Source organism: Xiphophorus hellerii, chromosome 9, assembly GCF_003331165.1.
Source record: "Xiphophorus hellerii strain 12219 chromosome 9, Xiphophorus_hellerii-4.1, whole genome shotgun sequence".
NCBI classification, from domain to species: Eukaryota; Metazoa; Chordata; class Actinopteri; order Cyprinodontiformes; family Poeciliidae; genus Xiphophorus; species Xiphophorus hellerii.
The window spans coordinates 5,796,350-5,822,971 of NC_045680.1; the positions used below are offsets into that span (position 1 = coordinate 5,796,350).

At 35.8% G+C, this 26,622-nt stretch overlaps 1 protein-coding gene across 2 annotated transcripts in view; it reads left to right on the forward strand.

Moving 5' to 3' along the window:
- The first annotated feature begins 15,362 nt into the window (after positions 1–15,362).
- LOC116726134 (E3 ubiquitin-protein ligase rnf213-alpha-like) overlaps positions 15,363–26,622 on the forward strand; it is a 61,207-nt gene continuing 49,947 nt past the window's right edge. Inside the window, exons 1-12 of one of the 2 annotated variants that reach the window (XM_032572687.1) lie at positions 15,363–15,422; positions 15,689–15,798; positions 15,882–15,988; positions 17,912–18,015; positions 19,224–19,533; positions 19,625–19,911; positions 22,215–22,497; positions 22,589–22,830; positions 25,089–25,598; positions 25,713–25,891; positions 26,136–26,279; positions 26,382–26,578. In XM_032572687.1, the coding sequence (XP_032428578.1) occupies positions 15,886–15,988; positions 17,912–18,015; positions 19,224–19,533; positions 19,625–19,911; positions 22,215–22,497; positions 22,589–22,830; positions 25,089–25,598; positions 25,713–25,891; positions 26,136–26,279; positions 26,382–26,578 (2,359 nt within the window). In that variant the 5' untranslated portion in view covers positions 15,363–15,422; positions 15,689–15,798; positions 15,882–15,885. The remainder of the gene's footprint in view (positions 15,423–15,688; positions 15,799–15,881; positions 15,989–17,911; positions 18,016–19,223; positions 19,534–19,624; positions 19,912–22,214; positions 22,498–22,588; positions 22,831–25,088; positions 25,599–25,712; positions 25,892–26,135; positions 26,280–26,381; positions 26,579–26,622) is intronic. The other variant, XM_032572688.1, reaches the window with a different exon arrangement.

Here is a 26,622-nt window from a genome sequence, read left to right on the forward strand (position 1 = left end):
CGGGTGTGTTTTGTATGTTTGTTCACATCTTTTGTTATGATACAGAGTGCCTGTACAGCAGTATGCACAATTAATATTTTTCTTTCATTTTTAAAATAAGTTCACATTAGGATCAGAGGATACTGTCAGTGTTTTGGCGACTAAAAAGCAAAAGCAGAACAGGTTTAGTTTGGCTTAGTGTCAGAAAATGAGAAAAACAATAATTATGCCTTTTTATAGTGTATGTCTACTGCATATTGTTGCTATTTATACTACTATCTGAACTGGTTAGTTCAGTTCAGATTATTTTCCCCAAAGGGCAACTACCTGCTCAGTCAGTTACACACACTAAAACATGCAGACTCATCAGTCTTCTTACTGATTTTACTTTACTTTTATTGCCGTCTTACATCCCGTTTAATGTTCATTGTTTATTTTCATTATTAATCACCTCAAGCTATGTTGAATTTACTCATTTAAATTTTAACCCTTTTTACAAATCCTATAATTGTTAGTTTTTGTATGCTGTTGTGACAAATGATTATTATCATCCCAGATTTAAATATCAGAGAATATTTATCATATTTTTTGGTAGTCGCTCTGGGAACAATTGAAGCCTCATTGCTTAGTTTAAAACCAGCACAAAGTTTGCCATTTTAAAGAGAAATGCTTTTTTTAATTTTCAGGTCCCAGCAAGACATTAAGTCATACACAGATTATGTTACTTTCTCAAAAATAACACAAACGCCAATGGCAAGCTTTGACTGTAATTCTGTACTGTAGCTTTCTAAAAAAAAATGACATGAATCACAATATAAATTTAGTTTTAAAGCAGCACCTTATGGTACGTGACAATTTTAACTTGACAAACTCAACCTGTTACAGGCCACGCCCTGTTCTGTACCGCCGGTGAACAGGTAAAACATGTAGCTATATTCTTTCTATGAACTTTATGTTCTTACCTCAAACATACAATGATAACAGTTAAAATGACTTAAAAACATGTTAAGTCTTCCTAAATTTAATATGTGATTTAAGGTGACCTTTTTGCTCAGTTAAATTAAGGCCCCGTTTCCCTGTAGATCCAGCTCACGGTCTAGATTGGCCGAGCTGCGCATGTGTTTGTTATAGACGATCTTTGAGGATAGCCTCTGTTGCCATGGTAAAGAGGAATAAAGTACAAACAGTGAACAAACTCGCTGCGGTTTGATGCTATCATGAAAATCTACAGTTACACGCCTTGATTTTAAAACAAATTAAACGTTCAAAACAAGTTAGTAATCTCTATGATAAGAAATGCATTCATAAAGTATGATTATGCTGAAAAGCAAAATTAAATCAGTTTAATTCAAATCCAGAAAAATAAAATAATACAGAAGACTCGAATTAATTTGAGCTTTAAAAAGTTCATAAGTGTGAGTGTAGGTTTAACCTTTTCATTTTGATTTAAAAAAAAAAAGTAATACATTTAGGGATGCCCAGATGTTTTATTGCACAAAAGAAAGCTGTGCTGAATTGGAAACGTTGCTAATTGTGACATATTTACTCTGACAGAGTTCACCCAGACAAGACTGCTCACTTCTCTTTTAAGCCCCCCGGTTAAGACGTTTTGTTTCTATACGTCAGCATTCGGGGAAGTTGAGCCTGGTTTGGTTTCGACATTTCCTCTGGTCAATGAGCTGCACTATTGTTTTGGTTTCTGGCTAAGATTTGGTCTCAGACTCAACAGTCACAACACTTAAATGTATTTGTGCGTTTTCCACTCTACAGTTTCCAAGTTTCTGTTTTGGAGCGACACAATTTCACTTTCTAGTATGGAACCAAAATAGCATTCACTTTTAATTTCTGTATTTAACAACATGGGTGAATTTTAAACCCTCTCTGGTAAACCTCATGGATATTTTAAACTATATCAGGTCTTTGTAAATATCTTATCTGCGCCATCCTATTACGCAGATAATCAATATTCACTCCAAAGTGATGGAATAAAGGGACTTGTTTTCCTCTTTAAATTTCAGCTTGCATTGGGCAGGTCTGTGCGTCACAGGTAGGCCCCATCCATCGCTGCAAAGCTTTGTGCGGGCGGATCACATGGTACACCCTGTGATGTCACATCTCTGGCGGAAATGGAGGTGGATGTGTGTGTCTGGGGAAGGGGGAGAGGAAGGGTAACCAACAGGGGAGAGATACTTTGATATAAAAGCTGTTTCTCAGAGTACAGTGGGGGTGCTGGGCCTGCAGGCGGTAGCTGGGAAACGATGTATTTATGTCACACACACACACACCGCAGTGTTTCTCATCATTTCCCCTTTGAGAATAACACAGAATACAAACAAAATGCACGGAAAAGATAAAAACGCGACCTTTTACAACGACTGTATTTGTCTGTTTTGTAGATGTTGCTCATGAATAAATATGGCGCCATGTGGTAAAAAAAATACCCTTCAAACTGTAAAAGATTTTCTGTAAACAATGACTGTTAAACAGTAAAATAATAGAGGATGTTGAAATACATATTTTATGAGGGGAAAAACAATAACAATTAGCTGCTGTCAATGTTTTAAATGCCTTCAATGATCTAATTATGAAACAATTGTGAAACATTCACATATAATCACATTTATTTGCACGGCACATTTCAGCAACATGGCACTTCAACATGCTTTACATCATAAAAACACAAAAATAAATTCTTAAAAATATCATACGGTCACCAATTTGACAAATGATTAACAAACATTACATTCTTTCGAGTGCCATCATCAGAAACACCAATACACATCAAATATTCAATTTGTTATGATGCAAATGCAACTCTGAACATGTGGTTTTTAGTCTTGACTTTGAGGAACTCTGTGTTTCAGCTGCTTTTCAGTTTTCTGGACGTTTGTTCCAGAAGCTGAATGTTGCTTCTTTATTTCAACAAGGTACTTGTAAGCAGTGCCTTGTGGAAATATTCAAACCCATTGAGCTTTTTATTTCACATTTTTTCATATTACATCAAACTTCTGTTTATTGTTTTTGGCCAACAAAAAGCCATATACAATTGGGAGGTGGAAGAAACATTTTTCATGGTTTATGAAGGATTTTTGCAAATAAAAAGGAAAAGTGTGGAATTCATTTGTGTTCAACCCTTTTGAGTTAATAGTTTGGAGAAACATTATCATGTTTTGGTTTATTGAGAACCCAAATGCAGAGACTTCTGTGTCAGTAACAGAATAATTTAATAATAAAAAATATATAAAAGAAAACTTACAGAGAATTGGAAATGGTAACCAGCAAGCAATGGTGGAGAATCCAGCAATGGGAGAGACAAACAGAGAAACTTAAAAACTAAGGAGTGTGATTGCTGCCAATATGCAGATGGTTGATTTCAAACATGGAGCAGCTGGGAGAGAAACCAAACAGGTGAATGAAAGGGATCAACAACCAAAAGGGCAAAAAGCCTGACAAATAAGCTAAGAGAAATAAATAGATCAAGCAGAACATAAGAAAAAACCTAGGAAACTAAATATAATATGAACACACAGCAAAATCTTTACAGTTATAATAATGAAACCAAACATGACAAGATCTGTTTTAGGACCACAAACATAAATAACCAGAAAGTGATGAAAGCACAAACACAAATGAAACCCAAAACTCGAACACCTCAGGATAATGACAGCCATCTTTTGCTGCGTTTACTTCCGCAGGTTGAGCTTTTATTAGTCTGTCTCTACTAAATTTACACATAGACTCAAATTTCTGCTGATTCTACTTTGAAAAAATAGTCCAGCCTGAGTCAGAGTGAATGGAGAGCATGTTTCAAGTCTTTGCACAAATTCTGAATTTGATTTCTATCTGGGGATTTTCTGGCACATTCAATCACATGAATATGATTAGATCTGAACATTTCCATTGCAGCTCTGGTTGCAGGTTTAGGTTTGTCATCCTGCTGGAAGGTTAACATACGCTGCACTCTCAAGTCTTTTACGTCCTCAAACAGGTCTAATTTCAGCATTAATTTGTCTCCATTCTTCTTGCTATTATCTTTTATCAGCTTCCCTATCTGTACTGAAGAAAAACAATCGCCCAGCATTATGCTGCCCCCACCATGTTTCACCTTGGAGAAGGTGTGGGTGGTCTGCAATGTTAGTTTCTTCCACACTTATTTTGCATGTAGGCCCAAAAAGCATCATTTTGGTTTAATCTGACTGGAACAATGTGCTTCACATGTTAGTTGTGTCCCTTACATTTTTTCTCTTCCTTTATCCTCTTCATTATGTAAGACAGCTGGATTTTTTTTTCTCAAATTTGGTTTTGTGTGGATCACCTTTTCAATTGTTTTTTAACTTTCTAACTATTTCTTTGGTAGTAGCTATGGAACATTAAGATTTGATCTACTTTCTTGTAGCCATTTCCTGACTTATAAAGATCAATAACACATCTGCTGCACTAACTGGAACCAACATTTAGTTTTATACTTACTAATAGAATCAAACACAGAGAACCAACATTTAGTTTGGTGAAGAACAGGAATCCAGAGAAACTCCCACTAGTTTATAAATTATGGACTACTTATTATTAAATATGGGGAACCAATATGTAGCTTTACACTTTTACCTTTTGTCTTTTGTTTGGTTTGTTGTTTCGTTTGTATTTCCTTCTAATTCATGTAAAGCACATTGAACTGCCCTGTTGCTGGAAATGTGCTATATAAATAAATCTACCTTATCTTACCTTGTATGGCATGTTCACATGTCATATTATGCTTTTACGCTACTGAATCTGGAAGACATGGATTACCAGTTCAGTAAGATTTCACAATTTCATGAAAGTGATCTGGATAAAAACTGTTATTTCTTAACCCTCAACCTCTCCACCCCTTACAGTAGTGATTAAATTTACATAAATTATAAAATGTTCAAGATGATGTTCGTACAAGAAAAAATATATACATATTTTCAGGGTTTTTTAAAACACTCTTTTATAGGGGCGCCAATACTTTTGGAAGCTGCTTTACTACAAAAGAATTGCCAAAAAAATCCAAAACAAATTCCTTACACTGATATATAAAGTTGGGTGAAAGGTGATTTACAATTTATTTATAAATTTATCCCAAAGCGTTTCACACAATGAGACGCCAACATGTTGACTTTGGACTTTTCTGAACTGTTGATGTTCTGATTGGGAAATCAGGATTTTATTGCCAAAGTTTCTACAACAGCTCATTCAGCTTTTCCTTAAAATGCAAATATTCCCTGACAGGTGGAAAAAAAAAACAAAAAAAAAAAAAAACAGAGAAAACCGACAAAGAATTAACCAGGTGAAAAATAAACATTGCTCATAATATTACGTTGTAATTCAGTACTAACATCCAGCTCACAGTAATCAGTCAGATGACTAATGAATCCTTTAAATATGAGTCAACTTTAAATTGTGGAGAACATTAAGATCTCCAGAAGTATTTGTCATCCCATTCTCTGAATTAGAGCTGCATGTTCAGACAAATTGTGATGAATCGCAGTCAGAAATGTTTGGCATCAGTGAGGATGATTCAACTTCCACCCTTCCCAAAGGAAATTGTTGTTTTTTTTTTGTTGTAGTTTGTTTTTGTCTCTACTGGGTTGAGCAACATGCAGCTGATGTGTGGTGGGTTTGAAATGTAATTAAAATAAACGAGCAGGGCGGATGTGAACAGTTCTGAGGCATCCGTCATCTGGTTCTTTGAGAGTCCTTTGAAATAAATGAAGAACAAAAAGAAAACATTTTGTTATTTTTATTGTTGTGCTGACAAATGGTTTGATTAGTGAGAATGGGCGTGAATAAATAAAAGCTTAAAATATCTCTAAAGGTAATAAAGTGTTCAGACTGGATTTAGTACCTGAACTACACATATGTGACTCTTTGGTACAGAAACAAAACTGAAACTTTATCTTAGATCTTGTTTCCTTTGTCACACTCACCTTTTCATGCAAACTCTGGAGGTTTGTTGAGCTACATTGTTTCGATATTTTGTTTGTAAAACTGATGACTGCTTCGAAAGCTAATGTGGCTTTTAGATTCTGCTTATAAAAGAAAATCTAAAAATATCTGCGAGCTCTACAACTGTTTCCGAGATAGATGTCTGACTCCCGTGTTACATATGGTACAGTTTTGACAGACTAGTTTTCTCTCCCACTCAATCTCAGTAGTAAACGTTTCTATAATCTATTTTAATCTGCAAGAACTTCTGATGTCTAAATCTACCATTTAACAGGTTAAAAAATGGTTCATGTAATCAATTAATAAAGCTAACATTAGATTTCTAGTGCTTCTGGATCCTACATACATTTTTAATAAAACTTAAGTAGAAATTATGTTGCATTAAAGTGAAAGTTTTCTAAATTTAATCCAGTTTGTAAGAAATTAAGGACATTTTGAAGATGAAATACACGTGTTATACTTCTATTTTACTGCCATATGTATTGTTAGGGGGATGAATATTAAACTGATACATATCCAATATTGAAACTTCATAATAAACAGAAACTCTGACAATTAATGTACAGTTAATCTTTTATTCAAACCAGATCTTTAAAATACCAAGAAATTGTACGTTCAATAACAAAGTTCCATGTACTAAACAATAAACTGTACTCTGCTTTATTAAACCTTTTTTAAAATTTAGCAAGAACATCATAATGAAGAATGATTATTTGTATTGGTTGGAGAACTAATATTTATTTTAGGAATATTTCAGTTTTTGGACTTAAATTTGGAATAGAGTTAGTACTAGTCCAAGTTCTTTTTGTTTTTGTTTGTTTTGTTTTTATTTAAGGCTCATATTGTGTGTAGTGTACCATAAATTGACAAGATATATGCTTTACAATTCAAGTTGTTCTTTTTTTATTTCTGTTTTTCTGTAAATCTGACTGCCTTAAATTTTTGTGTGCAAACCTTCTGAAAAAAAGTCATTCATTCAATCATTGATGTTTATCTCTTCCTGTAATTTCTTTGTAATTTTCGTTGTTCAACACTTGTTTCCACCACTTTACTTATATAACCTAATAAAGAACATTTAGTCTTTTCACAATGCTCACTTTTTAGCACCATTTTAAAAGTAAAAATGTGGTCGTAATTAACATAAATCAGTATCTGTGTCCCACAAAGCTGCTCCACTGGGCCTGATGACGTGGTTTCAAAGTGTGGGTGAAGTTCCACCGTGACGAAGGATGTAGGAACCCCATGCCGTGACAGAGAAGCGCATTAGTGTGTGCACTGGTGGTTTTTCACACGACACACCTGAACAGACTGCAGCACACATTGACAATTTCAAACTCCAAACCACAAAACCTCTGTAGGCCCAGATTTTTCATTGTTAAACACTGAAGAGAAAAACGTGAATTTGTTAAATATTACTTTCCATGCTACTTTTAAGGAAAAATTTGATGTTTTTCCTGGTGTAAATGGAAACATAAAGCTCAGTATTAAATCAGATCAGTTTTGTTTGTATTAAAAGTTGATCTGAACTTCCCAGTACAACCAACTTTTTATAAATGATATTTTACTTTAGCCACAATTTAGCAACTCTTCCGAGAAGCTATATGTTGGCATTTAGCTGCTACAATTATTAATTACAACATGGAATATTTAATAAAAAGATCAACACAGTTCTGTACTGTTGATCTGCAGTTCTGATCTAATCTATCCATAAATGTTAAGAAGCATGTCTCATGAACCTCAAGTGGAGATTTCCGCACAATTTCCAGCTGAAATTTGAAACTGAAAAAATGTAAATCATATTTGATGGAAAATCTTGTTAAAGTCTCATCAAAACTGAACGCTTCGTTTTAAGTATTAGAAGTGAGGTAATAAAAACACCTTAAATTGATCACTCCAGATTTATTGTTGTTATCTTTTACAGTACAGCTGGTTCAGGAAGCTTTTTGATTGTGTTAATAGATAAGGGAGACATTTGGAAAGCATGTGGGAGAAAAATGTGTTTATGTGCCACATCCGAACAGAAACTTTGCTGTTGCTGCTGCAGTGGCTCAGTGGTTTTTACTGCCACCCCACAGCCTGAAAGTACTGGGAGTGGATGACTGTTTCTGTATCTCAGGAGTCTTTGCTGTGTCCCCACAATTGACGGAGTTTCATGTTAGGTTATCTAAATGCTACAGATTGCTCATACGTTACCACACAACGTCGACCAATCAAACTTTGAAATTACCAATGTGGGTTATCAGGTTAACAAGTTAGGAAGATTTATTGGTGATTTTAACTGTGTTTCTGCTGGGAAAACGTCCACATGGAGAACTGCTTGCAGACTGTTATGTTTTCTTTTGATGAAATCAAAAATAATAATCAAAAAGTTGCTGAAATATGTGGTGTATATATTATAGTAAATGCCTGTTTTGAGAAAGGCTGCATAAGCAGATTTTAAATAGCTAAAAAAAATCTCAGGTCAGTATTGTTGTAAATAAATTTGCTTTTGCTTTGCTGCACAACACTAAAATCGATTTCCTTACTTTTCCTGGCTGCCTGAAAAAGTTATGCTCTTTTTAAATTTTCTTCAACTGGATTAAATATTTGCTGGGATTAATGTTGCTTTTTATCATAAAAAGTACCTATTAAGACTCAAAATACAAGCTGTCAAATTATTTTGACTTAGGAAAATAACAAAAACAACGGCTGAATTTTTCATGCTACACAACATAGATGCATTATTGAACTGGCCAAGTACATTAAAGCCAAAATTATTATAAGTGGACATATGAACCGATAAATGAATGGATGAAACAAATCCCAAAAACATAAAAGCAGATCTATTTGTGAAAACTCAACATTTGCCAAGTATAAATATATTGTATCCTGGCATCTGTAAATGGCTTACACCTGGAAGCATATTAAATACGTATGCTCTCACTTAGTAATAAGTGAGAACTGAACATTTAGCTTATTAAATAAGTGCTTCACATTTGAGTATTTTAACTTCTACTTGATTTACATGCCAAGGAATATGGTCGTGAGCTTTGAGTCATGACCAAAAGAACGAGATCACAGATACAAGTAGCCGAAATGGGTTTTCTCTGTAGGTTGTCTGGGCTCTCCCTTATAGATAGGGTGAGAAGCTCGGTCATCCGGGAGGGACTCAGAGTAGAGCCACTGCTCCTTCACATCGAGAGGAGCCAGTTGAGGTGACTCGGGCATCTGGTCAGGATGCCTCCTGGACGCCTTCCTGGTGAAGTGTTCCTGGCACGTCCCACAGGGAGGAGGCCCCGGGGAAGACCCGGGACACACTGGAGGGACTATGTCTCTGGGCTGGCCTGGGAACGCCTCAGGATTCCCCCGGTCCCCCGGAGGAGCTGGAACAAATGTCTGGGAGAGGGAAGACTGGGCCTCCCTTCTGAAGCTGCTACCCCCGCGACCCGACCCCGGATAAGCAGAAGAAAATGGATGGATGAATGGATGGATGGATGGATGGATGGATGGATGGATGGATGGATGGATGGACGGATGGTCGTTCAAAGGGGAAACTCTCAGAAATATGATTCTGTCTAAATACTTAAGGTAGCCAGTAAAGATTTTAAAAAAGAAAAGCAAAAACAAAGCGAATTGTACAATTGTATACTTAGAAGTCCGCAGAAAAAAAATATTCAGACTTTTCTCAAAATGTTGAATTTTTTGTAAAGCAGAATTCTAATTTAAAATGCTCACATAAAAATCACTTTAAACTGATATGTTCCTCTAGAAACCTAGTTCTCCGGCATAATACATCATCTGCATTAACGTCAAAATCTGAGATTAAAGTCATAATTCTCAGAATAAAGTCATAATTCAGACAAAAAACATCAGAAAGCTAAGATTAAACTCAAAATTCTCTCCTTTGTCTGCATACAAACCAAGGAAATACCATAGCAAACAAAAAATGTAGGCCTAGTACAGTGGTTCCCAAAGATTTTCTAGGCCTCCCCTATGGATTACAATACTCCTCTCTCCCCCCCTAAAAAAAGAAAGAAAAACATATCAACTGGGCACAAACATCATTCAACTAGACATAAACCTATACACATATTTTGTTTTCAAACTCCACTGAAGTTTATTTCACACTTCAGGTTGCAACAGAACACACACTACAAACCATCTTTACAGTAAAACACTTTTGTCTGTTGTTTTTTTTTTCATTCATCCAGACGGCTTCCCACGCCCCCCTTGCAATGGCACTGCGCCCCCCCACCCCCAGGGGGCGCGCCCCACACTTTGGGAACCACTGGCCTAGTACTTTTTACATTTTTATTGATTTAACAGATGAATTTGATCATTATTTCATAGTCATAACTTGTGACTATACTTATAACTCATAAGGACTATAGCTCATAATCTGTGCAGCTCATAGATATAAAAAATTCAGATACCAAACAGCACATAATGAATTTTAGACCTAATTTGCTTATATTCATAGTCGCGTGCACGTAAGGCGAGGGGAATCACAAGTGGGTCCTTGTTTGAAGAGGAAGTTTTAGACATTATTCAAAGTTTGTGGTTGGAATGGAAGAAAATAAAACATTACGTGGAAATGTGAGGAGGTTCTCTTATCTAAAGAGAGCCAGGCAGACGCTTACGGAGAGACGAATTGAGCTCGACCCTTTGGGTTTAGGAGAGGCCAGTTGGAGCATCTCGGGGCTAACGCCGTTAGCTTCTGCCCGGAAGTGTCTCTTCGAAGTTGGTACTTCATGTCCGTTCATTTTCTGAGGTAAGTCATCACTATTCAGTGACTTATATCAACTGTAAATCTTCTGAAAATAAGTTTTTACTTCATATATATATATATATATATATATATATATATATATATATATATATATATCTTCGTATGGTTATAAATGAATGTAATTTGTAGATGCTAACGGTCGACTACTAGCGAACTTGGCGACCGTTGACCGTTAAGATTTGTGTTCGTTTTTGGAAACTGGAGTTTTGGTTTTAACTTTGTAAAACAACAGCTGTATTTTTGTCGTTGATCTTTCATTCTTAATTCTTAAGTGTTTAATTGTAAATGTCTATCTACATATTGATGTGGCTGCATAGCCTAGCATTTTGTTTAAAGATGCTTCTAAGGCGCTAAAGGTTCTGTATCCAGTTGAAAACTGAAATAGCATATTTGAAATAATTTTTATGTAAGTTTCCTGTATGTTTTATTTAACAGGCTAACCTGATTTTATATTGGTACATGGTACTGGATTTTAAAATTATGTTTGAAAAAAAAAAGCCCCATATTGGTTTCTCCAAGGGCTAGAATCGAATAGAATAGAATATAAGAGGAAAGACAAGTATGATTTGATTGGTATATGATGGAGATGATGAGTGAGGTGATTATTTTACTGCTGAAAAGATGGTGAAATTCCCATGAAGAACGTGAGTATACCCACAGAGGCCTAGATCAGATAATGGTTGAAAGTGGTGTTTGTTGGTTATGATTTCTTTCTTCTAAAGCGCTGGAAGGTGGACAGGTAGGTAAGTACGATCATCGGATGTGGAGTAGTTCAAACTACATGAATCAGGGGAGGTGAGAAGCTTCAGGCAATTCTCAGGCGAGTTCTTCAGCAAAATTGGAGAGCGAGGAAAGACAGTGTGCAAGAATCCAGGAGGGGAATGAAGTGCGAACTTGTTTCCTGAAAAGGAGGACAAGAGGGTATATCAAAGAGCAAAGTAGTAGTGATGTTACGTGATGTGCCGAGGCTTCGAGGCGTGTGTCGAGTAATGGAGGGGGCGTTTCCGTAAAGCGCGTATCGAGGCTTGCTTCATTTAGGGGAGGAGCCGAAAACGATGACGTCCGAAGCCTCGCTGCCTGGCTGTACCACGTGACTGCTTCGGGAAGTGGCTCAGATGTTGGCGCGGGGTTTGACAGCTTTAGAAACCCCACAGGCTCCATTCAAAATGTGGGTTGTTGTAGGCGAGTTGCGGTCAGTTGAGAGAGTGGATAGAGTTTTGATAGTTTGGATAGCAGAGTTTGGATAGTGGTCATTTAGTTTGAGACAGTTAGTTTGGTGTTTGGAGAGTTTAGGAGAGAGATTAATAGATAGGAGATTTAGGAGCGCGAGGACAGGATAGGAGTAGGATGGAGCCGGCGAGAAAGAGGAGGATTTCCCCTATGTGGGAACATTTTGATTTGATAAGCCCTAACAAGGTAAGGTGAACTGAACATTTGCAGATGCATTAGGTTTGCTTATGAGGAACTGTATTTTTCACTGTTTCTTATTTTCTGTAAAGGTGAGGTGTTTATTGTGCTCCAAGGAGTTGGGGTACAATAATAACACCTCATCCATGTAGTGTCAAAAAAGAGAAATCGTTTGAAACCAAAAACTGTGGAGAAATTGTTGTTTCTTAATAAAAATGCATGAAATCATCCAAGTTACACAAGCATTAGCCTATTCACTACCCCTCCCTAGTTCCACAAGCACTTTCACTGTCCTCTGCCTGATTAAGCCCAGGCCATTTTTCTAGAGTCACAGAAAAACATTATTACACAACATGCCATATCACATGACACTACTATTTTGGGAATAATTACACACAGAGGATACATTCAAACAATATTTTATTATACACATATGTGTATACATAATTTATGTAGACAAATGATTTCGTCCTACACCTTTTGTGAAGTCATTCCCAAGAGCCATAATAGACAAAAATTCAATGCATCACACGTGTTAAGATACAGCTGGCTGTGATTATACACCTGGCCAGTAGGTGGTTTCGTGTGCACATGAAGCCTCAAGAAATGAACCCTTTCTCGAACCAGTTGGCTCAAGTGGTTCAATGCCTCATGAGGCTTCATCTCACCATCACTACAAAGTAGTGAAGGCTTGATAACCACTCAAGGAGTAAAACAATGTGGCATCTACTTCAACTTCTCTTTAAGTTCCTCCTGAGTTGGCTTGATGAGCTCCAGCTGTGAGGACGCATCTGTTGACAGACAATCAGAAGAGGTAGAGCCACACCCACCAACCTGGACACATCCCTGTGGATATGATTAAAACATCTTAAATAAACAATTAGGATTAAGACCTTGTAACAACTGAGCTTTTCTTTTAGTATTCATTAATTTGCACGTAAATGTCCAGTGGTTTAAGGTAACTTTGATATTTTGTTGAAGTCAGAACACTATGTTTATTTTTTATAGTTAATCTGTCAGATTTGCTGCCACATTACAACCTTTTTGTTATTTCAAAGGAAGGACAAATGTTTGTCTCAAACCTCTCAGAAAAAAACATAAGAAATACTAGAGCAGGATTACATAAAACTATCACAGTTATTGCTATCTTGATTTTTGGGCACAGTATTCGACTGATTTGCATTTGTGAGAAATGAATGGGGAGGGAGGTGGAGAGCATGGGCCGTGATGTTTCCCAGCAGACCGGGATTAGAGGAGCTTCCATAAATATGTTTGGCAGCCTGGTGTTCTCTGTGCCCACCAGTAAAAATAGGCTTTCTTCCCAAGGGACTGATGACGTCTGCAGCCTGCCTGCATCACCAGCCACAAGTCGGCTTCATCTTCATACTGGAAGAGCAGAGACACAGAGTGTGGGGGGAGCATCAGTGATCACCATGGTAACATGTGCAGAGTGACGCAGGTAAAAGCAATACAAAGGAGGAGAGGTGGCGATTGGCTGCCTAGAGCAGCGGCGTTTGTATGTGGAAGAGATGTGTGGGTGGAAAAGAGGAGGAGGAAAACTCAACAACACAGCACTGAGATTAGCTCCCACACTGCATCACACAGATACACACAGCTCAAGCCTGTTAAGATTTTTAACAGTTCACCCAATAAATGGATATGGGATTTAACATGATTTTTAAACAATAAGCATATAGGCACGACCATGACTTGCCTTTCTTTTTTTGTTTTCTTTCCATAAAAAATTGGCTCTACAGGGAGATACATGTACTTACTGTTCCTTTTTCCCTTTCTTTTATTTTCTCTGAGCATGTTGAACTGATTTTTTTTGTGGACACAATCTTGGCCAACAAACTGAATATGATTAAAGAGCCAAATAAAAACACTTTTGCATGGCTGCTTAATTATATACACAATGTTAGAAAAAATATCTGCCTCCCCAAAGATTTTTCTTGTTTTTGCTATTTTCCTTCATCTAAATGTTTCAGATCATTAAACAAGATTTAACTTCAGACAAAGATAACCTGAATTAAAGCATATAAAAATTTGTAAAAGATAATTGTTATCATCTGGTTCAATGAGTAAGTAACCTTGGCCAATAAAGCTGATTCTCATTCTGATTCAGACTCCGATGGGTTTCTGGGTTCTTTTGTGACTTTGTGGATTAATAATTTCGTAGGGAAGCCACTCCTGGGAAGGTTCACCATGTTTTCTCCATTTCTGGATAATAGTTATCAGGTTTGATGGAAACCCAAATCCTTAGAAATGTATTCAAACCTTTTTCAGATAACTGTCAATGACTGGATGATTGTAATGATTAACATGACCATTACATAATTTTTCTTGGTCTTGTAGACCTTGGACCTTGCTCCAAGTGAACCACAGACATTATGTCTACATTTGTGCTTGTCCTGTTGTGACGTGTCATAAATAATGCTGGTCTGTTAAGGATTGGAGATCAAATTATGAAAGGGTCATTGCACAATATAATCCAATGCTACCACCTAATGGCCATATCTGACATTAACATCTTGTGTTGTCTGAACATACAACTTGATATTGCTTTTGCTACAGATTGTATTATGGCAGAAATTTAGCAAGGAACAAGAAACCCCAGCGTAGTTGATGTTGACCCCTCATTTTTGTTTTAATTTAAAGTATAAAAGAAGAGAAGGGAAGCACTTATAGAGACCCATACTTTTTCTGGTAACATGACCCAAGAATAGGTAGTTAGTTATAAGCGATACTGATGCAGCCTACTTATTGTTATTATTTGACTGACAGCACAGTGTAACATATCAGCAGGTAAGAGATGTGCTTATAAAGTTGTTGGATTTTATTGTTAACTACTGCACTTTTAGAGGATTTTTTGAAATGTTGCAGCCACTGTAGTTCAGGTGATACTTTGTTATTGAAAAATGATGACTTTGTTTTTCGCAACTAAGTTTGAAAGAAACATTTAAAACATTACAATTGCTGTATGCTTGATAATTTTATAAGCCAGCGATGACAGATATTGAAAGCATGATTTAGTTTACAGAACAGCACTGAGTAATTTTGAGACAGATCAGTAGAAAATCTAGAGAGTTATCCTGCTTTTTTTTTGCCATTTTTAATTAACACACATAACTGAAAGGATGTGTGTTATGTTTTTTTGGTTCTGTTACTGAGAACATTGTGTGAAAAAGCAATACTGCCACTCCTTTTACTGTAAATGAAAATGAAAGTACCAAGCGCTATATAGTAAAGTTCATTGTCTCAGAGTTTCACTTTTAGTCTGTCAAGGAGCACAACTAACAAGGTAGGTTGCCTACCTCATAATCTAGTCTAGATTAATTTAATAATACATTTAAGAATTGTATTTTAAAACACCTAATCATGAATGGACCCACTGAAGTTCTTTGAAGGTGTATCGTTCTCATCGGTTGCTTATATCTATTATTTCGTGATATTCTTAGCATATATTTTCAATGTTGTTCTTTAGGATACAAATTGTTAATCATATCGAGGTTAAGATGTAGATTTCTTTTGATTTTTTCATTCTATTTTTCAATCATTCTTTCATAGTTTTGAGCTTTGAAGACAAAGGAGGAAAAGGAGGAAGTCGAACTGTGTAAGATTGTTTTAATGGTTGTAAGTCTGCAGTCTTCATAAAATGTGATGTCCTAAATTACAAGGTAACACAAATATCTATTGAGTCTTTATATTATCCAAAACTTAGTATACACAATTATTCTTTATTTTGTTTTTGTTTAAACAGGAATATGAACTTCTGTCCAGACTGTGGAAATCGAGTGGATAGTTCATATAAATTCTGCCCTTCTTGTGGGTTTAAGCTCTATCTACTAGCTCAAAACAGGAAGCAAGGTTAGTTTCTTTTAGGCAAACACTTTGTCTGATGTTTCTGTAGTATCTCAGTGTTAACCCTTTACCTATTTTATTGATGTGGTAAAAACAATATATAAAATATGAACTTTAAATCCCTTTATGGCTTTACAGTGCCCTCTTTCACCTTAATTATCTTCAAGGGAACTTTGGACAACAATATAGCAATAACTGATGGATATTTAACCTAGAAAGGAATGAGAACTTAGATAACAAATGGTTGTTTTTTTAATACAATAATTAAAATGAATTCAAGACTAAACATAATTTGCTGTATTATATAGACCTATTTTTTTTAATCCTTTTTTCTACATGACAACTTAGAACTTAAGTAGATTTTGTTATGATTTGTTGTGGTAGAACAACATAAAGTAGCACATAATTGTGAAGTGGGCAGAAAAGCATTTTGAGTTTTCAAAATATTTTGCAAATACAATTGTGAAAATTTGGTGTGCATTTATATTCAGATACCCCTCAGTCAATATTACTACAGTTCACTCTAAGTAAGGATTCATGTCTTTACCTTCTTTTCAAATCTTAATTAAATATTTACCTTCTTTCCAAGTTGTCTCAATCTGGTTTGGATTTGATTTAAAGTTTTTGTAAACATCAATTTTTAAATCATGACACATTTTCAGTTTTGTTTGGGTTTGGACTTGTACTTGCACTCTGTAATCCAGGAATTTGGTTTGATAAACCATTCCATTGTAGCTTTGGTTTTTATGTTGAGTGGATGACCAGTAGGTATCCTACCACCACATTTTCTCACCTGAACTGTGGGTCTCTGAGATATGGGCCATGGGCCCAGTCAGTTTAACTGGGTGGTCATGTTCTGGAACCTTTTTTTGATCATGGATTGAAAACTGCTCTGTGAAATGTTCACAAATTTTTATATTTTTACCCTAATTTTTATTGACAACCCTCAGAGGCCTTTTGTTACATGCAGTGATGCCTGCATGTAGGTCTCTCCCCTTTAGTTTGATGCGGAGCTCCTGCAAATTAAGCAGGCACAACTGGTTCCACACTGTCCCATAATGAGCAAAGTATAAAGCTGGGTGTGGAACTGATCTCAGGGCCACTTAGGCTGTATGTGTGTGTTGCAGCTTTTTGGTGATGTGATGGCAGCTAGTGTGCTGCAGAAAATTGAATGCTTTGTGTGTGTGCTTATTCCCATGTTGCAGGGTGAGTTTACCATTCTTTTATTGAGCGGTGTGGTAATGGTGTTGTGGAGAACTGGTTCTTCGTTCCTCCTTTGTGTTCTAGCTCGTAGCTGTGTGGGATCTTGTTTTTGAGGTTGAGAAGTCAAGCCATTCACAGGTTAGGTGATGCTGGAAGCTTGTTTTTTTTTATTAGAAACCCTGGATTTTATTATGTACACCTCTATTTTTGTTTTAGCTTCCAGACTTCAAACTTGAGACTTTTCTGGTTATTTTTAAGTAAAGATTTAACTATATCCTCCTGGTTTTTGTCTCTTCATTGCTTGGTCATTTACTGTTATATTCCCCCCTGACATTTCTAGATTGCGTTTGGGACATAACACTTTACCAGGAATACTCACTTTATAAGTGAATTATACACAGACTGACTTGATTTTACAAATTGGGTAACGTCTGAAGGGTTATGATCACAAAATTTTTATGGTGTGTCCAAGCAAAAGGTGCTTTATGCATATGCATTCCACAATTTTCAGATTTGTGTAAAATAAAGAAAATGTGGTATATGAAAAAAACCTTAATGATATGAATACTTTTGCAAGGCGTCTACATTAATGACTTAATATTGTTATTTTTTAATTTGCAGTATTTCTTAATTTCCATTTTTTGGCCCGCACAAGATGGAAATTAGGGTTGCATGACTTTTTTTTTATGTTAACCTTTAATTATATCCTCTTTTTAATCCTCCTAGATGCCTCCTCGTCAGAAAACCAGCCTGCTGTCACAAAGGAGAACCAAAACAAGGATCAAGATCACTTTGTACAAACTGAACAAGAGCACCAGAATGAAATACAGGTAAACATTCATAGAATAAGTAATTTTCAAGTTAATATTTTTATGATCCATGGATTTAAGATTGTTCTGGAAATGTTTTCAAAAATGTTCTGTTCGGATCAGAGAAATGACCGCATCGCTTCCTTTGTAGGACTTGCTAATTGCTGGATTGTTGAATTGTTCAACAAACCTGAGGCAGCACTAAGTGCAGCAAGCAGAGTTGCAACTTTATTTTAAGGCTTATGTTAACACTATAAATAATATTACTTTAATTATAATTACTTTAATGTAAATACATTATTCTGTATTGCTTCTAATTGAATGTTGTTCTGTTATTTACACAGAAGATGAAGTCTTAACATTGGTTAAGCCCTTCATCTATGGGTTCAGAAAATGCCTTTAATACCAAACAGCTTTCTGCAGCAGTATTTTGTAAACAAATACCAGTCTCAAATTAGAATCATTTCACTGACAAAGTAAATGACATATCATTCCTTAGCCACTTGGAGTGAATTGAATAAACCAGGAGACACATACTGGAAAGAGTTATTACTGGGACCAGGTGGACCTAATGACTGAATGACAATAGTTGAAACTGACCTAAGAAACGGATGCAAGTTATGGAAACTAATGGGACAAAACTAAAAACCAAAACTACATGAAGAATCCAGTTATGAAGGAAAATGTAATTCCACACAAGAAGTTCTTAATTTACCAAACGAGAATAGAAAGAGCCTTCAATGTCCTGCAAGGGGAAATCAAGGTGTAACAGATGTAGAGGTTCACACAAAAAGTTCTTGTAGTGTTACAAACAATATTGTCATCTTTCTAAAATAATGGCCTACATTATTTTTTGACAAAAGTGATTTTCTTTTTGTGCCTAAAACATCATCTAATCACTTTTGGCAAAAAAGACATGGGCCATTATTTTAGGAAGGTGAATATATATAAAAAAGTAAGATTAACAATAATACTAAAATGGTGACAAGGAAACTCACTGACAGGAAAGCCAGAAGAAAATGAAACCCAGCACAAATAGAAGGAGACCTAGAAAATAAAACAGGAACTAAGTTCTTCAGAGAAATACGGACGAACGATTACCCCTCAAATACAGAATCCTAACCAATACATTTTATGGATTATATTATACAGGATTTTACCTTATTTTCATTATAGTTACATGATATGAAACTTTGATCAGATATATTTTGCTTGACTTATTCTTTTAGGAACAGAAAGCTGTTGATGTTGCTGAATCAGCCAAGAACAACTCAGATCTTTCCAGAAATGATGCCGCTAACACTGTCCTAGAGGACACGAGAAAGACATCCTCACAGAACCAGGTATCATCCACCAACGAGATTATTGTAATCTCCCAGATCAAAGGAAGTTGTACAGAAGATGAAGGAGCATTTCCTGTGGTGTCTGAGGGTAATGGTCCACTATGCAGTAAGGAAACTACTGGATCGAGCCTGTCTGTCAGCCCAACTCAGCCTCATAAACCCCTCAGTGCTAATCAGACAGAGAAGCACACAAAAGGTATAGTAGAACAACCAGATCTATTGCAGACTACTGGTGACAGCAAATCAAGTTGTGTTGATAATTATCTCACTTCTAACTGCATCTCTAGAATTCAGTTCTACTGCTCCTGAATTATCTGAGCAAACACCTAAACAACAAGAAATGTCAAAACTGTCAACATTTGAAGAACCTGAAGCTACGACAACATCTCAAGACAAACTGATTGTGGATGGGAAGCAAAATGATAATAGAAAACAAATGACTGAAGAACACACAAGTTGTAAGGAAAACAAAGCAGCTGTCGTTGAAAGTTACCCAAATGATGGCACTTTGCAATATCCTGAGACTTTGCCAAATGTTTGTTCTGGAACAAAGGAAACGGACACCTTTTCCGAGGTAGTTATAAGTCACACAATTGTATCTTGTATGTTGATTGGTAATTCTAAATTCTACATATTGTAGATTAGTGTGAGTACTGTTAAAGACGTTCACACACATCTTCCCCAGGTTTGTGATGTGCGAGATCAAAGACGAGTCAGCAAATTAGAATCAACCAAACTTTAATAAAATGCAAGAAACATCTTTCAGAGATAAGACAGAAAAAATGCATACAAAGATTCTGTCATATCTGATAAACATTCTGACTATCTGAAGTTAGAGATCTAAGCCACACACCTTATACTGCACAATGAACTGCTTCTGGAATATTACAGCACCGCCTGCTGGCATAACTAATGTTTTGGGTTACCTTCAGTCCCACTTCCTGATAGGGAGTGGTTATTTCCGAGATTTTCCTGGTCCAGGTGCAGATCCAGCCGGGTTCGGTCAACTTGACGTGGGCAGGAATGTTAGTGCACAAATATTATTCCACAAACAGCAGGGACATGCCGTGATGTTGTTATAGCATGGTTATTAGGTAATATAAGCTTCAATACCTGCTGGTTAACGTATTATAATAAAAGATTAAATATAATCCCATAGTACTTAATTCTGTACTATAGTACATAGTACTTCACTTGTACACTTTTGTGCAAAGTGTACAAAAGGCCTTAGCCTACGTTCACACTGCGGGCTATATTGCTCAATTACAATTTTTTTGTGAAACTAGATTTATTGTTTGTTTTTTGCTTGGTTGTTCACATTTCGAAATATATGCAACTTGTATGTAATCTCCCAGGTGAACAGCAAATGATCTAAAAGTATCCCACATACACAGTAGAGGGTGCAGTGATGTCACACGTAGCGAACGTGCTCAGTTTTTGCAGAAGTAAAATGGTAACCTTTAAAATCTTGTGATTTTAAAGTTTTTGTCCAACCAGAGCAGCACATTAACAGTTTAATTCGCCATGATTGTTGTTTTTGTTTCCGTTTCCATGTATCAGGACGCAGACTAGTGATGTTTGTCGAATATCAATGACATACATGTCGGATGAATGTAACCTGGCCATACAGACACAGGTCACATTTGAAAACATTTAGGACCATTGATCCAAATGGCTGGGGTCGTATGTGAAAAAATCTGATCTGTGTTGCTCAGACTGTAACCTAATACTAGATTTTCTCTCATCTAGTTTCTAATATAATTAAGTATCAGGAGGTAAGAATGGTTTTCTTATTCAGCTCTTCTGAATTGCAGTATCAAATAATCTTTCTCACGCTGACATTTTTATGTAATGTATATCTAAGATAACCAAAGACAAGAAACCAAAGACAAGTTTCTATTTATCATACCGTAGTTTTAGTTGTGGAGAGTTTAGGCTTATTTTAGAACTACACCTGTGTGTTTGGTAGGGTTGAATTAGATTCATACAGATAATCAATATCAAGCCAGACAACCTGTCAGTAATCAGCTAAGTTCTCTTGCTGAATAGCAGATACTTCACTGTGTTTACTTAGGAAATGATGGTTCTATTTATATTAAAGAAAGTTTATGTAATTTAAATTGTGCTGTCCTTGCATTGTAGGTTATTACAGTTACTCCTTAGATGACAGTATCTAACTTGTATATTATGTAAGTGTGTGAACCACACATGCTGACAGTGGCTTTCCAATAACAAAACATGACCATATTCCAAAGGTGATACTAAAACGTAAACAACTAAAGAAGACAACTAGTCTAACCATGAGCAGAATGGAAAAAAGATCAGCAAGGTAGTCTGTTTTGTAAAAAATAAGCTAATGTTATACTAATATTTGCTCATTGGTAAAAACTCAACAGCTTGAAAGTAAAACATACTCTTGCATTGTTTTATTTTGCATTCTAAAATGACTTTCAAACCAAAGGCCTGAAGCACTTAGCTTAACACTGGGTTCAACCTCTGTATTAAAGAGCATAGTTTTAGTAACAATACCAAATAAGCAGAACTAAACAACGTAAACTAGCAAATAAGGGCTTTGTATGTCAACATGAGACGGACTAAACTTACCAAGTTATATGGTTACAAAGAGATGCATTAACAGTAAATATGAAGAAAATGAAAACCGGCACAAATGGAAGCTAATCTAGAAAATAAATCAAATTGATATTTCTTCAGAGAAATATGGATTCAGGACAACCACTCAAAATCAGAATCCTAACCGATATATTTAATGGACAGTATTTTATAGGATTAAGGTTTGTTGTCATAAAAGTTGTGCAATGTTTTATTTCAGAAAACCCTTTTATTACAAAAAAAAACATGTTTGCCATTTTGTATTAGGGGCAGAAAGCTGCCGATGTCAGTGACTCTGGTCTTACCAGAAATGACACTCCTGGCACTGTCTTAGAGGACACGAGAGAGATGTCCTCACAGAACCAGACACCAGATGTTGTAATCCCTCAGATCAAAGGAAGTTGTACCGAAGGCACAGAGGCATTTCCTGTTGCTACTGATGGGAATGGTTCACAAGAGTCGGATGAAACTACTGGATTGAGCCTTTCTCTCCACCCAGCTGAACCGCTGACACCTATAAGCACTGATCAGACAGAGAAGCAATCAAAAGGTATAGTAGGACAATGTGCAACCTACTGGTGACAAACAAAAGAATTTGTCTTGATAATTATCTTACTCTGCGTCACCAATCTTATCTGCAGAATGTAGTTCCACCACTCCTGAATCATCTGAACAAACACCTCAACAACAAGTGTCTAAATATGGACTAAGTGTGGGTGGAACTCAAGATAGTAATGGAAAACAAATCAATAAAGAACATGCAGGTTATAAGGAGAACCAATCAGCTCTTGTTGGAAGTTGCCCAGATGCGGGTACTATCAAAGACACTGAAAGTTCCCCAAATGTATGTTCTGAAACAAAGGACACAGACACCTTAACTCAGGTAGTTATAAGTCATAAAATACAATCCAAAGCTAAGTGTATGGAACTAAGTGTATGGTGCTAAGTATGTTTTCACATTGGCTGACTTCTTGGTGTGATAGATATTTTGGTTCTAGCAGTTGCAGGACATGTCTTTATTAACATTGGTTTGGTTTATTCCACAGTATTTTATAATTTAAAACCTTGTAACCTGTTGTCTTCAAACTTGTTCTGTATCATCTAGCTTAAATTTACCATATTTACATGATAAATTTTAGACTTAGATAGTAGACATATGTTCAGTGTTGTATAAAGTACTGAAATCTCAGAGTCAAGTAAAAGTACAAGTACCTCTCCAAAATATGACTTTGGTAAAAGTCGAAGTCACTGACTGAAATGTTACTTGAGTAAAAGTCTTAAAGTATTTGAAACTTCTTGTACTTAAGTATGGAAATTACTGTAAAAATGGATGTACTCAAGTAATGTAATGAAAAGTACAAGTAAAAAGTAAAACAAAGCAAATGCAGTTTGAATGACATTTTTTATATTTTGGTAAACTTGTCAAATACACTTAAAATAATGTACACAACCAAGTGCAGGCAAAATTAAACCTGCTAATAGATATACCTGCAGGCATCATTTAGTTAAGAAAATTAGGTGCTTTACCTATAGCACAAGGTTAACTTAACCTGCTTTACAACTGAACCAGCTTCTTAGTATACCCTCCAGGACAGAAAATACAAAGTTTTTGTAAGCCTTAAGTTTTCCCTTCAAGTAAGGTCAGTGCTGAAAATGAGAAAAATAAATAGTACAGAAAATGCGGCCAACATGAAGAAAAAGAGCTGTTACGATTACTCTACTTCACAAATCAGTGAATCAGTCAATGCTACAGTCAGTAGGTGGTACACACAACTGGTCATTATGCAAAAGAAAAAAAAGAATTGGGAGGGAAATGCAGCTTATTGGCATCTGTAAACCTGGTTTTGAACTTGCATGCCTTTCCTATATTCGTTAAATTTAGTCTAAATTGCTATTGCTATGGCTTCTGTCCCCCCTTGAACAGAGGAGTCTAGGTAGCCTGCTACAGTCAACATTAGGCCTAAGCTAAATACACCACGTGTGGAACTGAAACAATGCCAAACAAAGTTCATTTATGGTCAAGATTTCACAATACAGTAGTGCCTAGTGACCAAGCTATAGTTACTGAAACAGGAGGATTATAACCATTTCATAAGAAGTTACCTCGATGTGTTTCTTCAAGTTGGACGGGGAGTTTTTGTAAGATAGAATTTCCATGTGGCTGCTACTGATTGCGAGACTTGCTTTGTGTTTAATGGGAGAAGCGAAACAGGTGTATCCTAATTAAAAGTAAAGAAATCAAGAAATGGCAAAAAATGTGGAATGAAGATAAGAAAGGAAGAAGATTATATGAAGTACAAAAGTCAGTTTGAATTCGAAGCATTAATGAACGAAACAGAAGAGAAGAAATAATAATTAGTAGATTAAGAGTAGGTCATACCTACTTAAATGACATGCTTTATAAAATAGGGAGGAAAAATAATGATAAATGTGAGAGATGTGGAGAGAAAGAAAATGTAGAACACATATTGATGAACTGTAAGTCAAATGAACTCGAAAGGGAAGAATTAAAGAGAATAGTTAGAAATATGGGGCATGAATGGAATCTTAAAGGTATATTAGGAAATGAAGGAAACATAACAGATATTCACAAATTAAGGAAAGCATTGTTTATTTATCTTAAGAATACAAAATTAAAAAGTAGAATTTAATAGATATGAAGTAATGCTTCTACACACTCATGTACAGTAGGTGGCGGTATGCACCTTAAAGTTGCTTGTGATCCGCCATAATAGAAAAGAAGAAGAAGAAGAAGTATCCTATTGGTGGTGATGAACAAGCCCAGGCAAGCAGGCTACGGACTTTGTTCGGTAGCCTACTTGCTACTTGCTAATCAGTAGGTGGGGTCAAAACACTTGCGTTTCTCTCTCTCGCTTTTTTGTAACGAGTAACTAAACCACACATTGAAAATGTATCGGAGTAAAAGTACGCAATTAAGTTCGGAAATATAGTGAAGTAAAAGTGAAAGTCATCAAAAATTTTCATACTCCAGGAAAGTATGAAGTACTCCAAAATATACTTAAGTAAAGTAGTGAAGTATTTTTACTTCGTTACTATACAACACTGCATATGTTAACTAATGTTCATTGTGCATTTTTTAAATATGTAGATGAAACTAAGGCTAACTCTTTTATTTTTTAGGAACAACAGATTGATTCAAATACAACTAGAGATGTTGCTCCATCAGAGGACCAATCAGATCACATGCAACAGAAACTACCAAAGAGTGCACAGGAAGAAAATTGTACTGGGGAGGATGCTTTACAGGTTCACAGTGACAAGTCATGTGACATTGTTCCTAAGCTATTGCTTAGGAACAAGATGCATAAGACTGCATCGCCATTATTGCCTAGCAATTCCAGTATCACTAGATCTGAGTCAGCTGAACAAACAGATAATGAAGGCAACCAAGCAGATCAACCTACTGATGTTGAAAGTAAAAATGTGGCAATAGCTCAAGCAAACCATAATGCCTCTGTGAAGCCAGATGATGAAAAGATTCCCATAAACAACAATCAAATGATCAGTAATCAGTCATATTTCTCTCAAGATGGTGGTCAACAAATTCAAACAGTTGATACAAACAGCAGAAAGAGGTCTGTTGGTTTGTCTCACAAAGGAGTCACAGGAGAAAAATCCAAACGTACAGCGGTAATTATTTGACATGCAGGGAAAAAGTTTTATGATTTAATATTTTTAAAATGGAACAAATATATTGAGTTTTTGATTTCATATCAATTATTATTTATTTTCTATATTTTAAAGGCTTCTGAAGTTCAGTCAGATAAGGCAATAAGTTCACAGATGCCAAAAAATCAAGAACAGCAACCAAGCAACAGAGACAAAGGTGTTTCAGAGCTGTCTTCTCCATGCAGCCCACCCAGGAAAGAGGACCCAGATTGTCCAGTGCCAGCAAAAGTTTCTAAATCCACTGAATTATCAACGTATGTTTTAAACACTTAGGAAATTTCTCTATAAATATTCTATGGAGTAGTCAAACCATATGTAACTAAATGTTTCAAAATACAAAATATTTAGGCTATAACAAATTTAATGTAATCATAGATTTTGTAGCTGTACAAAAATTGTCTATTTAAACTGGACAATTTAAAATTGTCTAGTTTAAATAGTTTGACCTAAAATTTAAATCATTAATCTACTTTTTTTTTTTTTTTTTTTTTGCTTCAGTTCAGCAAACGGGGACCATATACATGTGTACTTCCATGCTGTCACTTCCAAAGACATAGATCCAAAAAGCGACAGAATTTTCCTAATGTCTGAAAAACTTTTTGGGAGCTGGAATAAACGGGGCCCAGAAATGATCGTCTTCCAGTAGGTTTTATCTTATCTTAAATATATAAATGTGATTGTTAGCACTTATTTGCTAAATCTTTGCTGGCTTTGTTGCTAATGTTCAACTTTTTTGCTTCACAGGAACCTGGGGGACAAACAGTATCTTGTTGTAGCAGAGATTTGGATTCCCAAAGATGTAATTCATTTGAACTTCCCTTACAAATACTTAATATACAAGCATGGCGAAAAAGAGACGTATGAGGAGATCTACAACAAAGAAGGAAATACATGGATCAATAGGTGCCTTTCAATCAAGGACGAATGTTTAAGTCTTGATGGTATAGTAGATTTTGCTTGTTGCCTTTACATTCAACAGAAGGTG